Source organism: Nelumbo nucifera, chromosome 5 (assembly GCF_055504915.1).
Source record: "Nelumbo nucifera cultivar China Antique chromosome 5, China Antique-T2T, whole genome shotgun sequence".
Classification (NCBI taxonomy): Eukaryota; Viridiplantae; Streptophyta; class Magnoliopsida; order Proteales; family Nelumbonaceae; genus Nelumbo; species Nelumbo nucifera.
This window is the reverse complement of record NC_142653.1, coordinates 76,385,740-76,410,029: the sequence shown is the minus strand read 5'-3', so window position 1 is coordinate 76,410,029 and position 24,290 is coordinate 76,385,740. Positions and strand designations below refer to the sequence as shown.

Genomic DNA, 24,290 nt, shown 5'->3' with positions numbered 1-24,290 from the left:
TTATAGGAGAAGCAACTATTTTGTAATTTATATATAACTATATTTGTCCCTCCCCAAACCCCACAGTAATAGGAACCTCATGCACTGAGCTGTCCTTTTTCTATTTTTTGATAAGTAATCAAAATTTTTTGCCAAGAAAAGTTCCCTAGCATTATTTTACTACTTTAGTACTTATTGTAAAATTATCATTTACTATTTTTTGTAATTTCTGACTATTTTGATTAAGCTAGTGGATATTAGTTGTTGTAAAGTGTTTTTTGAGGTTAGAATATTTTGAGCATTTGGTATTTGAGTTTGTTAAGGAAAGCCTAGCGCTAAACCAGTGATTTAAAAGGCACGCCTAGGCGCATTTTAGGGTAGGCACCTCGCCCAGGTCCTAGGCGCAGCCCATTCAAAAGGCGCACGCCTGGTGCGCCTAGGTGTGCACCTGGTGCGCCTTGCACCTTAGCCCAAGTGTGTGCCTTTTGAAATTTTGATGTCTTTTTCCTTTTCTTGAGTCTAGCAGCTGGGCTGGGGGCTCTACCCTCGGACCCCCGTGCCATGCCCCACGAGGCCAGCCCAAACAAGTCCATTCATTCATCCTAATAAAATATCTTCTTAAAAGCAAATAAAACTATAAAATCATTATTTTTTTGTGTGAAAACTAAGATTTTAAGATCCTAACATGGACTTGTTTGAGCTTGCCTCGAGGGGCGTGGCACAAAGGCAGCTCATAGAATTAGGAATATAATATGTCACATTAGCTACTTGAAGTAATGTAATTGGGAAAAAGAGATTGTGGGTTTTATATGTTTGATTTCATTTTTAAATTCTCATTTGAATATGCTTTACATATTATGTTTATGTATTTTAATTCTAGATAATAGGTTTTTTAAGACATTTATTTGAAAACTTAAGTTTATATTTTAATTAATATTATGTTTTATAATTTTTTTTATTTTTTTGCATTTTTATGATTTTTTTGGCATTTTTCTTAATTTTTTGACATTTTGTTTTGATTTTTTAGCTTTTTTTTTTTTAATTGTGTGCCTTGCCTCAAAAAGGGCACGCGCCACACCTCAAAAAGGCGCGCACCTCGCCTTGCTCCTTGCGCCTCAGGCGCAAAATGGCCCTTGCCGCTTTTTTGTGCCTTTTGCTTTTAAAACACTGGGCTAACCTTCCTAGAGCTTTATAAATAATACATCATAAGACATCATAAGGGTGTACTGTAATCACACCCTGTGCTTCTCTCTGCTATACTTTGTAACTTATAGAGCTATTTCATATTTCACCTTTTGCTACTGAAGATTGCACCACAGCCAATTCCCTTAATTAAATGTCTTAAAAAATCACTTTTTTCTCATCCTATAGCCACCAATTCCCTAAGTTAATTGTCAAGCATTTATAAATTCCCTTGCTTTACCCACCACATTAACTCCAGTTGGACTTTTCTCCTATGTCCTACACCAACTCTATTTTAGCTCCAGTACCAAATGCGGAATTTGGTGGCAAATCTCTTCCATGTATAGAATCCCATAGTCCATAGAGGAAAGCTCACTAAATTACTTTTCCATGTGGAAGATACCTAGGCCATAGAAGAAAGCTCACTAAATTACTTAACTAGCAAACCTACGCTCTAAAACCCAGACCTGACCAGACGGTTGGACTGTTAGACCTGGGAACCGGAGACCATTCCAGCTTTTTAGAACCCCGGATTATAAATTTCTGAAAAACCAGTAGAACTGATCAAAACCCAACAGAACCGTTTAAAACTGGTCGGATTTTGACGATTTAACCGGTTTTAATGGCCTGCCTGGGTTGGTAAATGTGCTGAAAATTAAGATGCAAGTCTCAAGATTCGAACTCATAACTTATCATTTAGCTAAGTTAGCTTATTATCATTAATCCATCTTGTTGTTTGCACTTGAATTTGTTTTTCTAATATATATATATATATTAATAAATGTATGTATGTACTATGTATATAACCATCCTACCCATGCGTAAGACGTGTTATATTTTTCAAAAAGTTATATTAAATATGTGAATCACGACCAAACTGTTTCACCCGTGACCTGAGAAGCATTCTGGTTTTATCCAGTCCGGGTTTTAAAACATTGGATGTGTGTATGTACTATGTATAGATTGCTTGGTGAAATGATAAAGGAGGCGTTTGGCAAGTCTTTTGTGTGGTTTCAGGCTTTTCAAAGCTTGGAAGACCAAATTTTGGTCTTTCTCTATTTGGCAATGAAAGACAGGAAGCCAGACCTATGCTCTAAAAACTCATGGAAGCCCAAATTGGCCAAAAATCTGGAAGCTTTCTGCACCTAATATCTTTTCGTTTAACAGCTCTATGGATCATCATATACTAGGACACTTAGCAAACGGTCTAGATCTTTAAAGACAATACCCCAAAACATGGTCTAGATCTTTAAAGACAGGTAGATCATTACATCTTTTGGCCATCTAGTCTGTCTCTGTTAGAAGATCCTCCTAAAGAAGCCAATGTTTTAAAAACTGACCCAGAGGTCGATGTAACATATATTTATGTATGTATGCATTATTTTATATTTTTTAATTCAGTTGTTAATTTTTTTTATTTGTAAAAAGTGATAAAAATGCAATTTGAGGCCAAAAAAGGTTTTTTTGGCGAAAATAGCGGGGTTGAAAGGGTATCCGAGCGCAAAGTTGTGACCTCCATAAAATTGCACATACATTGATTGTGAATCCCATGACCCGATGACTAGGTTGAATGGGTCAATAGTTCAACCACCTGGGTTGGATGGTTTTTGACTAAGTCAACGGGTTTTGACCAAATCCTGGATTTAACCCAAACCGTACCCAGAATCTTGGCCGGGTGATGGTTCGAATGGTTCAACCATTTGGGTCAACGGAAGGTTGAAAACACTGAAAAAGACTTGCCAAACGGCACCAAAATTGAGGGATGACAAGCATGAGAATGCTAGTTTGAGTCTAAGAGTAGACACTTCGTGCAAAAGCAATAACAACAAGAATAGTAGTTTCCTGGCCTTCTTAGGATGTCATTGTGTATGAATATCTTTGCCAAGCTGCTTGAAAAGAGAGAATAATATTGACTATGTTCAGGCCAGGAAGAAAGAGGTCATTACCCTGATTATTTTGCCTTTACCCTGACCAATTCTTTTATATAGTTATCTATAGTGGTGCAGTGGTGACCATCTAGGTGGGGTTGTTTGTTCCACCTTGTCTAATAAGATCCATTGCCTCTTCTGTTTGCTGATCAAGGAAAGATGCATCACAGTCTACTTATTTGTCTGTTGGCTTGTTCTGTTGCAACGCAAAGTGGGCTGGCTAAACTGCCTTGCTTCCTAGGCTCCCTACTTCTCCAGCCACTTGCTGTAATAGCATGCTTCTCAGGTGGTTTGCATCATAGGTGGTGCAGCTGAGTCTCAATTTGCCCCTACTTCTGAGGTGGTTTGCACCATAGGTGGTGCAACTGAGTCTCAACTGTCCTTACTTCTCAGGTGGTTTGCACAATAGGTGGTGCATCTGAATCTCAATTGTCCCTACTTCTCAGGTGGTTTGCACAATAGGTGGTGCAGCTGAGTCTCAACTGTCCCTACTTCTCAGGTGGTTTCCATCATAGGTGGTACCTGAAAGTCAGGTATCCGACTAAAAGAATTGACACAGCATCAGACTGGGCTCATTCAAATTTTAGCAAATACTCAATCTGAGCCTGCGGTCTGCCCAAGTTACAGCTCTAATAAACTAGTCAGTCTCTCAACCATCTCATCCAGTCATCATTCATGTGTACTCCATTATTATTCTTCCAAAGATTCTAATATTTTTTTCTTCCATTCTCAGGAGAAAAACATGACTATAACATGCCAGATATTACTAATATTGAATATCTCTTTTATTCTAACACGAATTTCATGTGTTCTGATCATATAATATGAATGTAATCCTTCTTAGATGAGTTGGAATGGTGGATGTAATTCTAGAGTAATGGTGAAAATACATATTCTTCTACGTTTATGTTAATGCAGGAATTAGAAACTTTACTGTTATTTCATCTAGATAGGAATTTGAAGTATCTTTTCAATTAAAGCCTGGAGTTGTTATTTATATTGTTGCATTGAATTTTAGTTGGATGTTGTAAGTTTTTATTTTGTTAAAGTTTTGCTAATATGTTAGTATTTTTTAAGCTAATGGGTCCATGAACCAGGCCATTGGAAAGCCTTACAATCGACCCTATGACCACTAACAGAGTATCAAAAAATTAAATAAATAATTGAACGTTGTAGATTGATATTCATGAGAACACCCATTGACTTCCCTCGGTACTTCTTTCTTTGGGATGCAATGGCACTTCCACAACATCAGCCAAGGAGAACTACAGGAGTAGGAAGGAGAATCATCTTTGCAGTAAGGTGCCTTTTACTTGCGAAGCCCAAGCACCAGGAGGGTGGGGGAACCCTGCATGGAAAAAAAGAGTTTTGAACGAAAGAAATACCATATGAGGATTAGAATTTCGCATTCCCAACACACCCCCAGAAATAATATTTGATAATCCAAAAACTCCTCACATCCATCTCTTTTAAATGTCCAGTAACAACCTGGTTTGGTTTTGCCACTTTATCAAAAGCATGCCTTTAGTTGATTATATCAAGTAGGTGTCAAAAAGGATGGTTTATGGTAGTAATCTATTAATTTCTTCTGAAATTTTTACCCTGAAATTTGTGTTTTCAGTGGAGGAGAATGCAGCCTTAGGTTCAAGAGCCTGATGAATGAAATAATGAAATCATCAACGCTTTCAGAGAAGTACAATTCCATCCGCAATGAGTGAGATGACGTTTTGGATTATGACCGTCACCTTTGCTTTGCTTGGCAAGAAAAGAAAATGTGCTTTTGTTTTATGAAATTAAATGCTTTCCGGAGAGGCTTCTTTTCAGTGTGAGTTTGTACAATGCTCACAATTTACTGGTGTAGGCCTCTTGCTGCTCATCCATGTTACAGCTTACGGGTATATACATAAGCATACAAGAAAAATGTAAAATTGATATTCAGCTTCAATGGAAAGAACCAAGAAATGAGAGCCTAGTTTTGTCGTACAACAATTATTGGTGTAATTTTGTCTCTACATGGCTGGATCTTTTTCTTTTTAACCTGCCATTTTTCATTTGAACTGATTTTGTAATGCACTATTTTTGCACGTATTTGACATGATAATAATTCTTGTTTGTATATTTTTATTGTCTCGGATAATTGTTGCTAATTGCCACATCAAATAACAATTTTATCATCTAAGCCATGTTGGCTTGTTCCAATGGGATTGGCTACATGAATTTTGTTTTGGCATTCCGTTGTAAAGTATTTAATCCATTGTTATAATTACTTGTGATATGGATGCTGCAGGCCAATCATCCGATATTGCTCGTTTTTTTATTAATGGATTTTAGTTTTGATTTCGTTTTCCTCGTTTCCACTTCTTTACCCTTCATTTATAGCAAAATAGCAAGGGGCCTTGTGCTAAATTTGTGATTTACTTGTCTAGTTGTTTACTACTTGTTTTGAAAGTAATTACACCAAAAATATTTTCTTTACCGTCTTTGTGATTTACGGTTAACCAAGGTTCAAAATTTCGGAAATGTAAGGTGTAGCGGAAAGATATTTTTAAGAAGTGTTTCAAGATGCGTTTTGGATACAAACAAAAAATCAAGATACGCATGGATACATTAGTAAATTTATATAAATCTTAAAAAAATATATTAATAACAATAGATATAAATTTTATATGACCTTAAAAGGTTATTTAAACACTTATAAAGAAAATAAGTTAGTTAAACATACAAACCCATACTTCAATAGCTTATATAAAATTTGTTTAAGAGTAATAATAATACTTACAATTAATAATCAATTTTAACATTAATTAATGGGCACTTATTAAGAAAAAAATATTCGCTTGAGAATAATAATACATACAATTATAATCAACAAATGAATATGGTGTAATGGTTTGTTTATGTTTATTACAATCAAATTATTAGTGTTCAATTCTTCGTATCTTTCTTATTTGTAATTTTAAATATGTTGGTTTAAAGACAAGTGAACTTCGAATTTGTTGCTTTAATGGTGGGTCAAATTAAAATTTGAATTTGAATATTGTCATAAATATAGTAATTAATTATTAATTAAGAGAGAAACAAAGTTATTAAGAGAGAGGTAATAATTATAGGGGATTAGGAGTTATTAGAGAGACAAAATTATTAAAGAGGATTTTTTATGTGAGAGAGAGAGAGAGAATCCAATATTAATATTACAATATGTATCGGTTTATACATTCAAAATATCGGTCCTATATCGGTTGATACAGACCCGAAATGACCCGACATGGGTCCATATCGATCCGATAGACGACAAGGAACAAAACTATTGGATTTATAGCGCTCCGTGTACTAGGATGTTGTTGGAAGCCTAGAATAATACGTATCAGCCGATACATTGTGGTTTTTTAAACCTTGCAGTTACTTGGCTAGCTGCACCAAGGCTGCTTTTGGTCGAAGTGCAATTTTCATTTGCATCGGTGTAAACACAATGGAGTGCAAAGTGTAAATTTTGGTTTACTTTTGCTTCAGATTTAACCTTGCCTTTGTTGTTTGTGAATAGTAAAATGGTATGATCCCACTTTATATGCGAGAGAATGGAGGTAGCCAGGTAGGAGCAAGGTTCAAAATATCGATATGCCTGTTATGCCGGTAAAGGTGTATCGGGCTGTATCAATAGTTTTTTTTTTTTTTTTCAAATCTAATTTAGAGGGGCCGGTTTAAGGTCCCGTCCACCCCCTGAACCAGTCAAAACCCTGATACATCCTTTGTAAATATATATCAAGAAGCTCTCAATACAATACATATCGAATGATACGAATGATACGGGCCAATACTATCAAACCTTGGGTAGGAGGAGGGTCCTTAGTTATTGAGGCTTCCACCTTTCAATACGTCAAGAAACACCTCTTTCTGAGAAAGGGTCTAAGTATCACATCAAAGTCACGAGGCCTTGGTCTCAAGGCAAAATCTCTCTGTCTTGCCACAAGGCATACATCTCATGTCTTTAGGTTCCATATTGTAAAATAAATGAGGGGTACTTCGGTAATTTTCTTTCAAATAAAGTTCATACTTCTTAATTAGGAGGAAGAACATATTCTTTTGGTTCTTGGTGAAATGAAGTGGGACTTTTTTTTTCTTTCATTATTTTAAACTTTTGGTTAATTAGAAGTCTGACGTTCCAAGTTTTGTTGTTTTTTCTATTTCTTTTTTCTCTTCTTAACCATTATATTTTTTTTATTGTTTTTGTTATTTTACATAGATCAAATCAACTAAAGTTGCTTTCGGTGATTCATCTTATAATCCCATTAGGCTGAATTTGGAAGGAGTACAAAATGCAAATATGTAGAATGCAAAATCTTATATTTTATATTATTTTGTGTGTATTTACTCTGTACATATTTGCATTTGTATTGCTTCCAAACTGAGCCTTAGTAAAAACAATTTTGATGATGGAGATTTTTTTATAAACTAAAACATTATGATTGGTCAGTTTAACAACTTAAGAACTTTGGTTTTGGAAATTTGAAATGTAAATGGTTTATGATTATTAGTTGGTGAATTACGATGTTTTTGAATGCAAAAACCCTACAACTGCTTGCTATACTTCCATTTTATTGATATGTGTACCTCTATACTTCCATTTTATTGATATGTGTACCTCTATACTTCTAACTTAGTATATAATATGTTATTTTTTATCATTTATATTTTTTAATTAATTTTTCCTAATTTTTTACACCTTGCTACACTTGTGCCACTACACATAGACTATGCTTAGTCGTTTTAAAACCTTGATCCAAGATTGTTTGTTCTTAGTCATTGAGATGTGTTCTTGGGTTAAATACATAAACTACAGCAAATGGAGAATTACCATCTTTTAGTTTTTTGACAATGGATAAAATCCAGTCCGGATTCAGTGGTCCCTTGGGTTCATGGGGCGCATGAACCCTCCAATAGAAGGCGTGTACATTGTCCCTTCGAGACTCAACTCGAATCCCTCGTCGCCGTTACGTTAAGTACCCGTTAACGGGATCAACTGGGCGGGAAGAAAACAAAAACCATTCGAGACTTGAGAGTAATCCTTCGTTTGAACTCCCTCTCTCCCCCCATTGTTACCCGAGCCAGGGACACCAACGACATCCTCACTGATTCACTGACCTTTGGCGGTGAAACATTCAACCAACAAAAAAAATAGAAGCTCTAAGCCAAATATAAAGACATTGTATTTAAAATGTTATTTTTCCTCGTTCAATTTATCGAATTTGCTATTGGGTTATTGGTAAATTCATTTCCAAGATACAATAGAACATTGGGTGAAAAACTACAACAAAAAAATAGAAAATTCTCTGAAGACTCTTTTGAGACAATAGCACATGAGATTGAGACAGGAGTAGGGGTGAGCATTCAACTTATTTGGTTAAAAACTGAACCGAATAAACCGAAATTTTAAAAACCAAAATAAAAAATTGAAAACCGAACCGAAACCGAATTACAAAAAAAAACCAAAATAACCGAAACCAAAATTTTCGATTCAGTTCTTATTTATTTCAGTTAAAAACTGAATTTAATTAATATATATAAAATATTATATATTATAACCTTATGAAATTGAATTTCACTATAATACAATAATATAATATATTAATATATAAATGGGAGCACCCTCATTATCTCCGGTGTCCTGACTGCTTCAGTTGTGTTCTCTACAATGAGAGCATCCTCATTATCTGTCCTTATTGATGAAATTTTAATTTGGCCACCTGTTCAAAACGATAATGAGAAGAAGATTTGAACGTCGCCGGTGGCCTCGACGGTGAGAAGACCACCGTCGTTTTCTTCTTTTAGCTTTTTGATCGATTGTCTAGTTTGATGTACATAAAAAACTTTTAAAACATAAAAAACAAAGGCAAATATAACAGTTTGAACCTCATTTTGAACAGGTGGCCAACGCGTTGGTCTTCTCACTGTCGTTTTCTTCTTTTAGCGCCGGTGGTCAAAACAGGGTTGCCTCTGTTTTGAACGCCGCCGGTGGTCTTCTCAGTATCGTTTAATGCCGGATGGGATGGATAGAAGTTAATGTTAAACGCCGGTTATATTAAGGTTGGTTCAAAGAAGTCGACGTGTACACCTCCTATTTGAGGGTTCACGCGTCCCCTCGTAAACCTAGGGGTCCACTAAATTCAGACTCAAATAAAATCCTCCCCCACCAGCCACCATTAGTGTGTAGTTAACAAATAGAAATGTTCACGGGCCGGGTAGCCTGATGGCTCAGCCAGCACCCTGGTCGGGCTTGGTCATGTAATTAGGCCTGCGGGCCTGATCTCGGGCCTAACACAGTACGTCTGACTGTGTTTTGGGCCGGGCTTGGGATTTGTCAAAAAAGCCCGGTCTGACTCAGCATTATATATTTTATATATTATATAAAATATATAAATAATATAATATATACATTTTTTATTATTTTCTTTATAATCTCTCTCTCTCTATTCAGCCGCTGTAAGTATGGGCTAAATTTTGGGCTCGGGCCCAGGCCCGGGCTTCGGGCTTTTTATGAGGGCCAGGCTCGGGCCTTAGAAAATTCTGTTAATACAGAGTGAAAGCCTGGCCCATGAACATGTCTAATTACAATCTGTTGGGATGTGATGCCACGTTATATATAATTCTTAATTCCAAAAATACCCTTTTATGATTAATTTTGTCCTCTATTATTATTGTTATTTAAAATTTCAAAACAAAACCCAACTATAATAATAAGAGGGCAAAATGAGTTGTCAGCTCTTGGGTATCTGAACTCTGAAGCAAGAAGGGCTCTCTTTAACTGTTACCACTCCAAGTCTCCAACAATCGATATCTGTTACCACTCAGCAATATTAGTGAGACAAGTTAAGGCATTATTTATTCCTCACTTCCATATGAACGAGTTTAGAGGTCATCATCGTCCAAGCAGTGCTAGTGGTGGTGATACGGTACCAATATCATCACTACACCTTTGTTCTTGCCACACCCAAGGACCAGTTTGAGTTTTCCTCAAGCGGAGATCCCACGGGGGATATAGGCCTAACCCATGGAATCCAAGAGCTTAAACGTCTGAGCTCGCATCCCCGGCTATGGACCGGTCACCGGATAAAAAAAAAATTGAACATTTCATCAACATCTTTCAAAGTTTTAATTTATATTTATAGGAATTGAATCGGTTAAGAGAAACAAAAACCAATATCTGCCTCCACGCACATCTTCTTTTGACTCACAAATGACTAAAAGAGTTGGTTATATTAGAAAAAAGAAAGAAAGGAAGATGGCGATATGTTTGTTTTGTTTAGGATGAGAGCCATTAGCCATTACAGAACTTTTTAGTTTGATTTTCTAATAAAAAATCTACTTGTTTTGTTCGCTTCAGTTCATCACGACAATGACACGATGCCCATCGCTAAGAAAATCTGAAAATGTATGATCGTGGCCATATTCTTCCTATGCTTATGCTTGCTGCATCAATGTAGGATAGTGGAAGCCCCCCGGTCGAGCTTCATTTGGGCCAGACAAGTATTGCTTCATGGAGGCAGGTGGAGAGTGGGACTAGGAGACCAAGTTAACATCTAGGAGGATAGATGGGTTTCATCCATCCTTGCCTCAGAATTGTATCATTGGCAAAGTTGGTGATTTGATTTTCCAAGATGTGCGATACCGGAAGTTAGGCCTGTTGAGATCTCTTCTCTCCCCAATGGAAGTTGCAGCGGTCCCAACTCCCAAGGATCTCTCTGAGGTTCAGCCTTCGGTTCATGTCTTTAATTTTTGGGAATTAGTTACAGAAATTTTGGAGAAGCTCTAACCCATATATAAAGACTTTGTATTTAAAACGTTATTTTTCTTTGCTCAGTTTATCGGGTTTGCTATTGGGTTATTGACAAATTCGTTCCTAAGATACAATAGAACCTTGGGTGAAAAGCTACAACAAAAAAAATAGAAGATTCTCTGAAGACTCTTTGAGACAATAGCACATTAGATTGAGAGAAACAGGAGTAGGGGTGAGCGTTCAGTTTATTTGGTTAAAAACTGAACCGAATAAGCCAAAATTTTAAAAACTGAAATAAAAAAATGAAAGCCGACCAAAACCGAATTACAAAAAAACCAAAATAACCGAAACCGAAATTTTTGATTCAGTTCTTGGTTATTTCGGTTAAAAACTGAATTTAATTAATGTATATAAAATATTATATATTATAACCTATAATATACATTTTGAAATTGAATTTCATTATAATACTATATATAATATATTAATATATAAAAATATAGCATATTATATATTAAATGTTATATATTGTATATTATATATTACATATTATATAATGAATTCAAGGTTCAAAATGTCGATACGCCCGATACGCCCCTACCGGCATATCGGGCAAATCAATACTGCTTTTTATTGCTTTTTTTTTTTTTCGCAATCGGTTCAGGGGAGCGGTTTAGGGTTCTTCCACCCCTTGAACCGGTCATACGCCTGATACACCCACTGTAGAGGCGTATCGGAACGATACATATTGGCCGATATGGGCCAATACGTGTCGACACTTTGAATCTTGAATGAATTTCAGTTAACCAAATTTCTAATTCTGAAAACTAAAACCAAAAACTGAAATTCTTAAAAACCGAATTAACCTAACTAAATTACACAAAAATCGAAAAAACTGAAACCAAAATTTTCGGTTTGATATTCGGTTTTAACCGAATAATGCTCACCTCTAGATAGGAGTGTTTTGCAATGAGGAGTGAAAACTTGTGTGTAAAAGTGATTTGATTTACACCCTTTTATAAGTTCTAGAGAGTCAACATGAAGAAGAATGTGCTCATCTAAAGAGGCTCTTTGTACAGTCACCAATTCAAATTCTATGACTATTCATAGAACGTTAATAGTTAATAACAGTTAACATTTGAATAATGTCTTTCAATCGCACCCAACCAAGCCATGGTTGTTGAATTAACATAAGATGTCAATGGTTATGGTTTGGCCTCCAAATGTGGTTACAAATCAAATGCGGTTTACCGAGTGGCTATTTGCGTATTACAAGTCACAACTTACGATTTGCCTTATAACTTGCAACGTGTTGCACAATAGCAAGCCTCTATACTTCTAAGGATCGTAAACAAGCTCCTACTTAAAAGCTGAAGTCATGTTCAGTATTTTTTCAATGTGGGACAAGTCTTAAAGAAGAGAAAACAAGTCAAATGAAGGAGATTTGGTGAAATTTTAAAACCATTTTCAAGGTACATGTGTAGGTGTGTACTTTATTATGTAATTAATCAGTAAAACAACCATTGGATTTAATCTCTAATGAGATGAAAATCTAACATCAAATTTTCAAAAGCACCCACTTTGCAATGCGACAATTTTTTTTTTTTTTTGAAAAGTGCAAAAGATATATTACTAAGAAACAATACTTGCATTGGTATTCGATTTTGATAAGAAGTATAAGTAAACGAGGATAAACTGTGAGTTTTTGCTAATTGGGATACCTTATGGGTAGATATATTGAAGTTCCGATATACAAAAGAGAAGTTTATACATAAATATTTAACAGATAGCTATGCAAAAGCCAGAGGCAGGACAAGGGAACATCAAAGTTTCAAACCACCTGTTTCGCATCAGAAAATATATAGACTTCTTGACATGACCAGCTGGATAGTTCTAATAGTACCTGCTTTATAGCATACAGTTCAACTTGTACAACAGAGGATACTTTGTCAGTTCTACCGCCAGCAATGTTAAATTCCTAGAAAGAATTATAAACCCATAAGTATATATATATATATATATATATATATATTATTAGTGATCTTTCTTGCATTGTAAGATGACATTTATCCATACTACTTCTTGGTAAAGAAGAGTGGGTAGTATCTTGAGAGGAAGTAGAAGAAATGTTTGAGTGATTTATTTGATACAGGAGATTAGTAGGTTGAATCACTCTGTCTTTAAAGCATTTCTCATTCCTAACAAACCAAATGTAGTAAAGAGCAATAGCAAATCAATTCAGTATATAAGGACTAATATGAATATTAGTAGTCCACAAGTTTTGAAAATTAATATTCCACGGATTGCCAAACAAAATAGCTTGGGCATATGGGTAATTTGGGAATAAGTAAGCTGTAGTTTCAGTTTCACAGAGAACACAGATTTTTTGATTATCTTCCAAACAGAGCTTCTCTTTTACAGGCACAAACTCATTTAGAACCCTCCAAAGAAAGAGTTTAAATCTGGGAATAGTATTCAATTTCCAAATTTTACTGATACAGAATTTGAGGTTTGGAGAAAGTTGAGAGGAAAGGGCAGTGATTTTACTTTTGTATTCTCTTTTCGTTATGAAATCACCAGAAATATGAGATAGCCAGATCCACGTAATTGAGTTGGAACTCGGAAAGATGGGTGTCTCCAAAATGTGCTGAGCCTAGCCTCAGTCGGAGAAAATAAAGAATTTATGAGTTCAACATTTCATTAGCCATTATGGAGTAACTGAGATAGATTTACCTGTCTGAGATTTGGTGCCAAGGGTAAAGGAATCCATGAAAATAGCTGACTTTTTTTTTTGGATCTAGGGCCGCTGAGAAATTCGAAAGCAAGAATTTTCACTAACTAAACCACCACTTTCAGAAGCTAAGTCAATAAGTTCTGGACTTATGGATTTCCAATAAATTGACTTTGAGAGAATGGAAGAAGGAAAAAGATCTTTGTTTATGAGATACTTGAAACTCCAGATTTGAGCCCAAAGTTTGTATTATTTATTAAGAAAGTTCCAGGCTACTTTCTTCAAAAGGCTTCGGTTAAGCAGTGTGAGGTTTTTGAATCCTAAGCCACTTAAAGCCTTTGGAAGGGTCAAATTATTCCAGGCACACCAATGATAGGGATGAGTTTTTTCTTTAGAAACGCCCCACCAAAAATTTTTAAGTGCTATTTCTATTTGGTCAATTGTTTTCTTTGGAAACTTAGTAAGAGACATGGCATGAATGGGGGTAGTTTGGAGCACAGATTGGATTAACACTTGTTTTCCTGCTTGGCTGATGGTTGTTGCTCTCCATCTGTTTAATTTGGCCTTGATGTTGTCTAGGATAAAAGAAAGTTGAGCATGTTTACTCCTAGACCAAGAAAGGGGAAGACCTAAGTGTTTAGTATTTTCTGGCAAGGACTTCATTTTAACTTGTCTTCTTATTAACCTTTGAACCCTTGGATGAATATTTCTACTACAATAAATCCCTGACTTATCCATATTAATCATTTGTAAGTGGGAGATCTTGGGGGAGGAAGAGGAAATGGAAATGCTTTGAATTTTTCTTTCTGCTTCAGCTTTATAGAGAAGTCTCGATAGGTCTTCCATAACTAAGATGAAGAGGAAAGGGGATAGAATCACCCTGTTTTAGACCTTTAGAGGGGTAGAAGTGACCCTCAAAGGTACCATTGATTAGGATAGAAAAGGAGACAGTAGAAATGCTTTCCTTAATTAGTTGACAGAAGTCCCTTTCTTTTTGTGCCTCAAAAAATGAAGTCATTTGCCTTCCCAGGACAAAAGCCGTTTGATTGGGTGAGATACATTTGTCTAGAATAGTACGAATACGATTCACTATTACTTTTGCTATTATTTTGTAAGTGACATTGCAGATGTTGATTACAATGTGGCAATTGAGTTTGACTATAGAAGCGAGGGTATATATTATTGCCCAGAATGTATAGTGTATTGCCATATCAACCTACTAATCGTGGCCCTATCCCAACAACCATTGGTGAAACATTTTTTTGGAGAAAGCCAGAATGGTTGTGCAATCTTCCCCACCTCAACATCTCCCTCTCCTGTTCTTCCCCCCATCCCAACCCAAGTTCTCTCTCTCTCTCAATTCACCATCAAAATGGATATTCCCTTCGTCTGCATTAGAAAAAAGTCCTACTATCAACATAGGTGAAGATGGGATCGATGAAAAACACACCACACAAGAAGGGCTCACCTAGGCATCCTAGAATGAAGTGACTATTAGTTCCTTTCATATGCCTGTATTTCATACCATTCTAATGGAGTTTACAGTTGAGACATTGATGACCCATGCATGTGTCACATGATGCAAACTATGAATTCATCTACCTCATATATTCACGTTCTTCTAGTGCATTTTTGCAAAGTCTTGGTTGGGAATTAAGAGCCAAATCACGGTTTGTAATCCTTGTCCTAACACAGTGATTCATTAATGTCATTAAAATAATTCAACGAATCAACCCTTATTGTTCAAAGAACATAACAAAGGAATATGAAATACAAAGAGCAACCTTTCTTTTCAAAAGTGGCTTAAGAAATGAATTCTTCAAAACAACAGTCATGGGAGTATCAATATATCTAACAGAAAAGGTTGGTTCCGCTTAACCTTAGGGTAATTGCCCAATGACATTTACCACCTCCTTCTCTACACTGGTTTTTACACCATTTTACTCTCTAAATAGACATCGGGGTAGACTGAAACATTGCTTGAAGCATCTGAGGGTGGGAAGAGCACTAGGGCCGTACGAAGGAAAGGGAGATGGAGGTGGGAAGAGTGTTCTTGGTAGGGGTGGCAAATGGGTGGGTTGGGTTGGGTAAGGGTTGAATATCAACCCACCCATATTGATCCACTAACTAACCATGACCCATCATCATTACTTGTTAAAGGGGTCATAACTCATAACCCACCCTAACCCATCCGTATTGACCCTTAACCATCCTCACCCATACTAACCCACCTACCATCACTTATAAATACAAAAATGGGTCGGGATAACTTGTATACCCAAAATAATAAATTTTGAGAGAATAATTTCTCTCAAGATTGCCATGTGACAAAAATGAGTCAGGTTAACCCATATACCCAAAAATGATAAAAATGTAGATAAATGCAGAAAATGCAAAAAAAAAATACTAGAAATTATAAAAAATACAGAAAATTCAGAACTTTTGTAGAAAAAAATAGAAAATATGCAAAATATACTAGAGAATTGTAGGAAATGCATGAAAAACACCCAAAAATGCAGAAATTATGCAGAAAAGCACCAAAAAAGTTGTAGAAAATGCAAAAAAAAAAAACAGAAAAAAATTTAGAAAAACTAGAAAAAGTACTTTCATAGCTTTTATGCTTTCATAAAAGCACTTTTATAAAAGTGATTTTGTGTAAAAGCACTTTTATAAAAGTGATTTTGTGTAAAAGTACTTCTGTAAAAGTGCTTTTATAAAAGTTCTTTTGTAAAAGTGCTTTTATAAAAGTTATTTTGTAAAAGTACTTTTATAAAAGTGCTTTTATGCTTTTGGATGTAGTGCAATCTGGCTGCTCCTTGCAGGAGATGATCTGGCTACCAGCAACGATGGGGACTGAGGAACTTGCAAGAGATGAATCAGAGAACCCGGTGGTGTTTACCCGTCGGGGTCACTCCGATGGCTAAGTTAGCACTAAGTAGAGAGCTTGAAGATGATAATAGATTGTTAGAGAGCTAGAGAGCGAAGATTATGCATACCTTCGCCCCTGGGGGTGAGGTCTTTATATACTAGAGTCCTCTCGGGTTTGGTGGAGTAGTTCCTGGATCCTCGCTGTGATGGGATCCATTTTCGTGTTAAGTTGGGGATAATGTCACCAACCAGTAAGGTTGCCCATCTCCGCCTGAATCGGGGAGTGGGTGAGCTAATATAGCCGTTACAAGGTACGATCCCGTAAGATTACGGTGGTGAGGTCCTCGGGGTTGTCATGCGGAGGTCGACCTGACTAGGTAGCGAGCTGCCTGTGAAGTGTTGGGCTGCTTGGTGGCGAGCTGCCTGAGCTCGTGTTCTTCAAACCCGACCTACTCTGAATGCCGAAGTGCCTTAGTACCGAGGTGATCTTGCACCAAGGTAGGCTTGTCTCGAGGTGAACTCTTTCGAAGGTGGTTCATCTATCTGGGCTCGATGTGCAACGGACTTGGTATCGCTATCCTGGTCGCGATCTGGTACCGAGGTGATCATAGTTTGGGATGATCTTAGCTCGAAGTAACTGGTTTGGGGTAACAGGGTACCTGAGGTTGCTTTGTAGAGAACTGATCATGTTGAGTTGTCACTTATGTTGAGTCATGTCCACGTGTCTCCTTATTACGAGGTCGGGCCAAATTACCCCTTCATCAATTGCCCCCCACTCCTTGAGCTAGGGGTCTTGACCTGGTGCGGGGAGTTCACGATGTGACAAGTGGATTTGGCTCGAAGTCCAGGCCGCTCAGTCAGATAGGTCACCGATCAGACTAGCTCGATTGCTCGGCTCAACCAAGGATAACCCAGGTTGTATGCAGTTTTCGTGCGGATGCCACACGATCTATAAATTCCGCGGATGCCAAAAAGCGCGCTAAACTGATTTTGACCTCAAGGGTCGTGCAACCGGTTTTCTTAGGAGTCGTTAGATTGCTTTGATCTTGATCGTTGCTTCTTCGGTACAGTGGTTATAAATAGGGGGGACCTGAGACTCATTTTCTTCGCCATAAGCTTTCTAGCCTTCGATCTGAGGTCGCGCTTAGCTTCTTTAGCTCGGGTTTTCCAATTCGCCACTTCCTTTGTCTTCCTTTAGTTTTGATAGCCTTTTAGATGAGGCTGAGGAGGATGCCTCGGCCCAGGTCGATAGCCGAGATGAGGCTACTTTGGGCCCAAAGGCAATCCGTGGCCCTCCCGTGGTGCAGTCACCTCGGGAGGCGCGAGAGGCCTCGGGTAACCTGGCATCCACTTATCATCAAGGTCGGGTGCCAGACAACTTTGGCCCTTCAGTAATGACCTTGGACAGGCTCCGGGCCTTAGTACACCAGTATAACCTTCCGAGCGAGCTTTCCTATAGTCTCCCCGTAGGTAACTTTCCTTGGGAACACGATCACAATGAGATCGTGATTTTTGAAGAGCAGCTCACGGCTGGTCTTCGTTTACCTTTGCATCCCTTGATAATAGAGGTCCTGAGTTTTTTAACATCACCATAGACCAGTTACACCCGAACTTCATCCGCAATGTAGTAGGGACCATCTCGCTTTTCTACGGGTACTGTCTGCCCCTCGACCTCAATATTTTTTCTTCAATCCTGCCCATCAAGAAGAACGCTTCTTGTGTTCTTCCTGAGCATAGGCAGACCTACTATCTGTCTCCTCGTCCGGGCTACAAGATTTTACACTAACTACCCAATAGGATCCTGGCTTGGAAGCGGAGTTACTTCGTGGTCCACAATCCCGTGGGATGGCCTTTTCCAACCCATTGGAGGGCGGCCATTCAGGGTTCCGATGTTAGACTGGACCTAAAGACAAGGGAGACGCTCCGGTCTTGGGCAGAGCTCGACTTCAACTTCGCGGACTACCTTGTCGAAGATAAGCTCGTGCAGGCCGGCTTGAGTCCTGGTAGGTCGTCTTGGTTTTTTACTTTTAAGGTTCTGATTAGTTCATGGCTAACCTTCTACCTTTTGCAGCCACCATGCCGGAGGTCGATGCCAGAAACCTTCTCCAGAGCTTCCAAAAAGGAAAGAAGAGGAGGGCTTCGAAGAAGCCTCGCCGGGAGGTCGGTCCTTCAGCCCCTGCCTCGTCCGAGGTCCTTGTAGCGGAACCAACCTCTGTCGAGCCCCCCGAGGGGGAGGTCCATCCTCAACCCCCCGTAGTGGTCCTGAACAAAGACCAGGAGGAAGGAGCTCAGTCTCAGGAGCCGAGGGATGCCTCTGTACCCGAGGAAGATGTCCAGCCTCGTGAGCCAGAGGATACTTCGGAACCCGAGCAGGGAGGGGTCCCGCCTCACGAGCCGGAGGTTGCTTTTGCATCTGGGGTCAAGTCCCCTAAGTAATGTTTCATCAACTCGCGATGCGCAAGAGTAGGGATGTCGTCTTTCCCGACGAGGTTGCGGAGTGGGCTGATATGCCTACGGCCCGACTCGGGGGCCGAGCTGCTAGTTACTGCATGGTGGTAACTGTTTCTACATTTTATTTCCTTGTAATTTTTTTTTCAAATGTACTTACCTCGGTTTTCTTTGCCAGGTGAACTCCGCCATTCATTCATTGGTGTGCCAATCCGAGCTTTGCTTAAAGTAGGCTCGGGATGCCCAGGAAAAAGTACAACGGCTTCATCGCGACCTGGATCGAGCTCAGGGCGAAGTACTTCGGGCCAAGAAGGGAGCTGAAAGCCAAAAGGAGCTGATCCTGGCCATGATTGAGGAGAAGGCCAAACAGCAGGAACTAATCGCCACCATGACCAAGGAGAAGGCGAAGTAGCAGGATCTAATCTCTGTGATGACCGAGGAGAAGTTGAGGCAGCAAGAGCTTATCTCAAAAATGGTCGAGGAGAAAGTGAGGCTTCAACGAGAAGTCGAAAATCTTGAAGCGGTGGTCCAAGAGCGGGCTAAGGTCTTTGAGACCGCCATCCAGGAGGCGCGGGCTGAAGAAAGAGACCGTGCCATCAAACGCTTCAAGGAATCCTCGGAGTTCCACGATGTCCAGGTCGAATACGATTCGAGCTCCTACCGCTCCGGCTTCAAGCTATGCAAATATCTGATGCGGCAGAAGTTCCCCGACCTCGATCTCAAAATTGTTTCCATGTCGGGCCTTACTCTTGATGTGGCAGAGGCAGCAAACGCAAAGCCCGGCTCGTCAAAGGAAGAAAGTGACGACGAGGTCCAAGAGGCGAGCCCTCGAGTCAGGAGGACGCGGGAGATCATACGGAAACCAACTCGATTGGTAGTCCTTGAGCACAATTCGATTTTTCTCTTCCTTTTATGTTTTTTGGATGTATGCCCCGAGGCCACTAAGCTCAAGTTAAAACGAGACCTTTGTACTTGCGCTCTTTTTATAAATGAAATGCTAACTTTTTGAGCAATCCTTGTGCATAATTATTTTAAGTATAGATAACTCCCGATCTGGGCAACTGGTGTATAGGTTACCTGAATTGTCGAGCTACCAAGCTGGACAACAAGTAAGGGTAACCAAAGTTCAAATTTTTCTAAGTGTTTGTTACCCCGAACTGTATGGGTTACCCCGAACTGTCGAGCTACCGAGCTTGGTAACAAGTAAGGGTAACCGAAGCGGAATTTTTTCCAAGTATTTGTCGCCCCGAGCCATCTGCTAGGGCTATTAGTAGGGGCGACCCCGGTGAACGACATCGTAGGGTATGTACTCGATTTGTTCACGCATGGGCTACTCTTTTAAATGTCGGTTCCCTGACGGGCCCGACCTGTTGTTATATGCCGAGGTGGATTAGACATCGTAGGGCTTATACCCGAGTTGTCTATGCCTTAGGCATTAGAAGTAACTTGCCTATGCCAAAGAGGCGACTAGGTCTTAGTTCGCCCATGCCGAAGAGGCGACTGGGACTTAGTTTGCCCATGCCAAAGAAGCGACTGGGTCTTAGTTCGCCCATGCCGAAGAGGCGACTGAGACTTAGTTCGCCCATGCCGAAGAGGCGACTGGGACTTAGTTCGCCCATGTTGAAGAGGCGACTGGGACTTAGGTGGTGCCGAGATCATTTGTTAGCTCGCAATCCGCTCGCCAGTTTGGCAATCATAGGTAGTATCGCCTTAATTTGATGATGTTCCACGCCCGAGGTACTTGCTTTCCTTCTGAGGTTTCGAGCTCATGCGTACCTTCCCCAAGTACCAGCTTTACTCGGTAGTGACCTTCCTAGTTTGGTCCGAGCTTACCTACATCGGGCTCAGGTACCATAACTTTCCGAAGGACCAGGTCCCCAACACGGAAGTGCCGCTTCCTGACCCGGGCGTTATAGTACCGAGTCACTCTTTGCTAGTAGGCTGCGGTCCGGATATATGCAAGGTCCCGTACTTCTTCCACCAGGTCGAGGTTGGTACGAAGCTCGTCATCGTTTGCTGCTTCATTGTATGCCTCCAGGCGTAATGTAGGTACCTCGATCTCGGCTGGGATTGCCGCTTCCGTGCCATAGGTGAGGTTGAAGGGGGTTTCACCCATGGTGGTCTTGACAATGGTTCGGTAAGCCCATAGTACGCTGGGCAGCTCGTCTACCCATAGTCTCTTAGCTCGGGCTAAGCGAGCTTTTAGTCAACGGAGTATAGCTCTGTTCATGACTTCCGCCTGCCATTTGCCTGGGGGTGTGCTACCGAAGTGAAGTTCTGTTGTATCCCCATCTCAGCACACCGGTTCTGAAACATGATATCTTTGAACTGCTTACCATTGTTAGATATGAGCACTTGAGGCAGCCTGAATCGGCATACTATACTCTTCCAAAAGAAGTTTTGTACACTTCAAGCTGTGATTGTTTCTAGGGGTTCCGCCTCTACCCACTTTGTGAAGTAATCCACTGCTACTACCAAGAATTTCCTCTGTCCTATCGTTGGAAGGAATGGTCCAAGAATGTCGATTCCCCACTATGCGAAGGGCCATGGGATAGTGAGGTACTTCAGGTTGGCAGCAGGTTGGTGATGGATGTTGGCGTGCCTATGGCATGTATCGCATTTCTTGGCAAGCTCGAGTGCGTCTTCCTTCATTGTGGGTCAGTAATATCCTTGTCGTAGCGCTTTCTAGGCGAGAGCCCTACCCCCAAGTGTCCACCACACAAGCCTTCACGAGTGTCGCAGAGAACGAGCTCGGCCTCTAAGGGTCACAAGCAGCGCAAGTAGGGGAGCGTGTAGGATTTTCGGTACAGTCGTTCGTCTATCACGACGTACTTGGCCGCTTGTCACTCTACCCTTCTAACCGCATTGCGATCTACAGGGAGGGCCCCGTTAAGCAGGTAGCTCGCGAGTGGGTCAATCCAGCTCGACTCTGCTTGGGCAACAGGAGCGACCTCTTCTGCCCCCCCCCCCCCCCCCCGAGAATGCTGGGTCGAGGTAGGTTCTCCATGTACGCGGTCCTCATGGCATTGCTAACCAGGATAGGGCATCGGCCTCAGTGTTCTCAGACCTTGGAATCTGCCTGATGAAGTATGATTGGAAGCTGCGTAGAACTTCTCTGGCTTTGGCTAAATAAGCGGCCATGGCGGGGTCGCGAGCTTCGTAATCGCCGATGACTTGGTTGACCATGAGCACAACGTGTTTCACTTGTACCTCGTTTGCTAGTGTAAGCCCGGCTAGCAGTGCTTCGTACTCCGCTTCGTTATTAGATGCCGCGAACTCCAACCGAAGTGCGTAGTTTCACCCCGCTTGGCCCGTGCAGAATAACGCCGGCTCCACTTCCTTGTTAATTGGATGAACCGTCTACATGGAGGATCCAGGGCTCCTCGTCCCAGGTTGGCCTTGCTCTAACCGGGGCTGGTGCTGTACTGGTCGAAGTCTCCTTTTTGTGTTCGAGCTCAATCAGTTCAGGGACTGTGGTGCTGAAGATGCATTCTGCAACAAAATTAGCCAAGACTTGGGCCTTAATCATCGTTCGAGGCTCGTACCGGATGTCGTACTCGCTGAGTTCGATGGCCCACTTTGTCAATCTTCCAGATACCTCGGGCTTGAGTAAGACTTGCCTCAGAGGTTTGTTGGTGAGAACGACGACTGTGTGGGCTTGAAAGTACGGCCGAAGCTTCCGAGCTGCTGTGATCAGCGCGTACGTCAACTTCTCGATCTTTGGGTACCTGGTTTCGACGTCCTACAAAACTTTACTCACATAGTAGATAGGTCATTGGACCCGATCTACTTCCTTTATTAGTACCGAGCTGACCACCTCATCGCTCGCAGAGAGGTACAACTTTAAAACATCACCCTCCTCGGGTCGGGTCAAAACCGGGATACTAACTAGGTATTTCTTTAGCTTGTCAAAGGCGAGCTGGCATTCTTCAGTCCACTCAAAGTCCTTACTTTTCTTATTTGCCTTGAAAAAAGGCAGGTAACGATCTGCTGACTTGGACATGAAGCGGCTTAGAGCAGCCGTACGGCCATTCAGCCTCTGAACCTCTTTCAACTTGTGAGGTGGCTTCATATCCAAGATAGCCTTTATCTTTTTGGGGTTCGCTTCGATGCCACGTTGGTTAACTATGTAACCCAGGAATTTACCCGAGGTGACACCAAAGACACACTTGTTAGGGTTCAATTTCATATTATACTTGCGTAGAATTTCAAAAACACATTGCAAGTCATTTATTAGATAGTTCAAAAATTGGGTTTTGACGACCATGTCTTCTACATAGCATTCAACCTTATTGCCGATCAACGGCTCAAACAGTTTGTTGACAAGTCTTTGGAAGGTTGCCTCGGCATTTTTTAGCCCGAAGGGCATGACCTTGTAACAATACAATCCTAGTTCGGTTATGAATGTTGTTTTTTCCTCGTCAGCGGGGTCCATCTTGATCTGATTATAACTCGAGTATGCATCCAGAAAACTCAGCAACTCGTGCCCTAAGGTTGCGTCCAGTAGACGGTCAATCTTAGGGAGTGGGAAACAATCTTTCGGGCAAGCTCGATCCAGGTCGGTATAATTGACGCACATGCACCATTTACCGTTGGCCTTTTTTACCAAAACGGGGTTAGCCACCAGCTCGGGTAATGGACCTCCCTGATGAAATCGGCTGCGAGGAGTTTCTCGACCTCCTCATCGACTATCCTTCAGCGCCCGGGGCGAGGTTGCATTTCTTCTGTCTAACTGGCCTGACTACAGGATCAGTATTTAGCTTATGAGATTATTTTTGCATCTATACCGGGCATTTCTGTCGCGGACCATGCGAATGTATCTAAACTTTTAAATAAAAAGCTTACCAGCTGAGAGCGGAGAGGTTCCTCGATCGCTGCCCCGATCTGGAGGGTCCTGGCTGGATCTTTTGAGGTCGGGATGTGGACTGTCTCTTCGATTGGCGTAGCTCGCTCCTCGAAATACTCCACGAGTAGCTCTAGCTCGACGTCATCTGCCAGCTTGGCTTTCCCTTTGAGGGCGGCGACATAGCACTTGCGGGACTCGAGCTGGTCTCCTTGCACTACCCCAACTCCGAAGTCCGTGGGGAACTTCATAGCCAAGTAGTAGGTGGACACTATTGCGCGAAGCGCGTAGGTGATGGGCCGACCTATAATGGCATTGTACGGGGAGGGAGTCACGACCACCAAGAAGGTGTGCTTAAACCTCACGATGTTGGGCCACGTGCTGACCTCCATAGGTACTGAAATCCGCCCTATGGGCCTGACTTCTTCTCTGCTGAAGCCTACTAGAGGGGTACGTGTGGGCTTGATGTCACTTTCCTGGAGCTGAAGCTTGTCGAAGGCATCCTTGAATATGATGTCAGCCGAGCTCCCCGAATCCACT

At 40.6% G+C, this 24,290-nt stretch overlaps 1 protein-coding gene across 4 annotated transcripts in view; it reads left to right on the top strand.

The window, feature by feature from the left end:
* The window catches only part of LOC104593933 (cullin-associated and neddylation dissociated), a 79,223-nt gene extending 73,935 nt beyond the window's left edge, over nucleotides 1-5,288 (top strand). For 3 of the 4 annotated variants that reach the window (XM_010254032.3, XM_010254033.3, XM_088887226.1), the window contains exon 30: nucleotides 4,711-5,288. In XM_010254032.3, the coding sequence (XP_010252334.1) occupies nucleotides 4,711-4,807 (97 nt within the window). In that variant the 3' untranslated portion in view covers nucleotides 4,808-5,288. Of the gene's footprint in view, nucleotides 1-3,535; nucleotides 3,731-4,710 lie in introns of those variants that run through there. The other variant, XM_010254035.3, reaches the window with a different exon arrangement.
* Nucleotides 5,289-24,290: the final 19,002 nt, after the last annotated feature.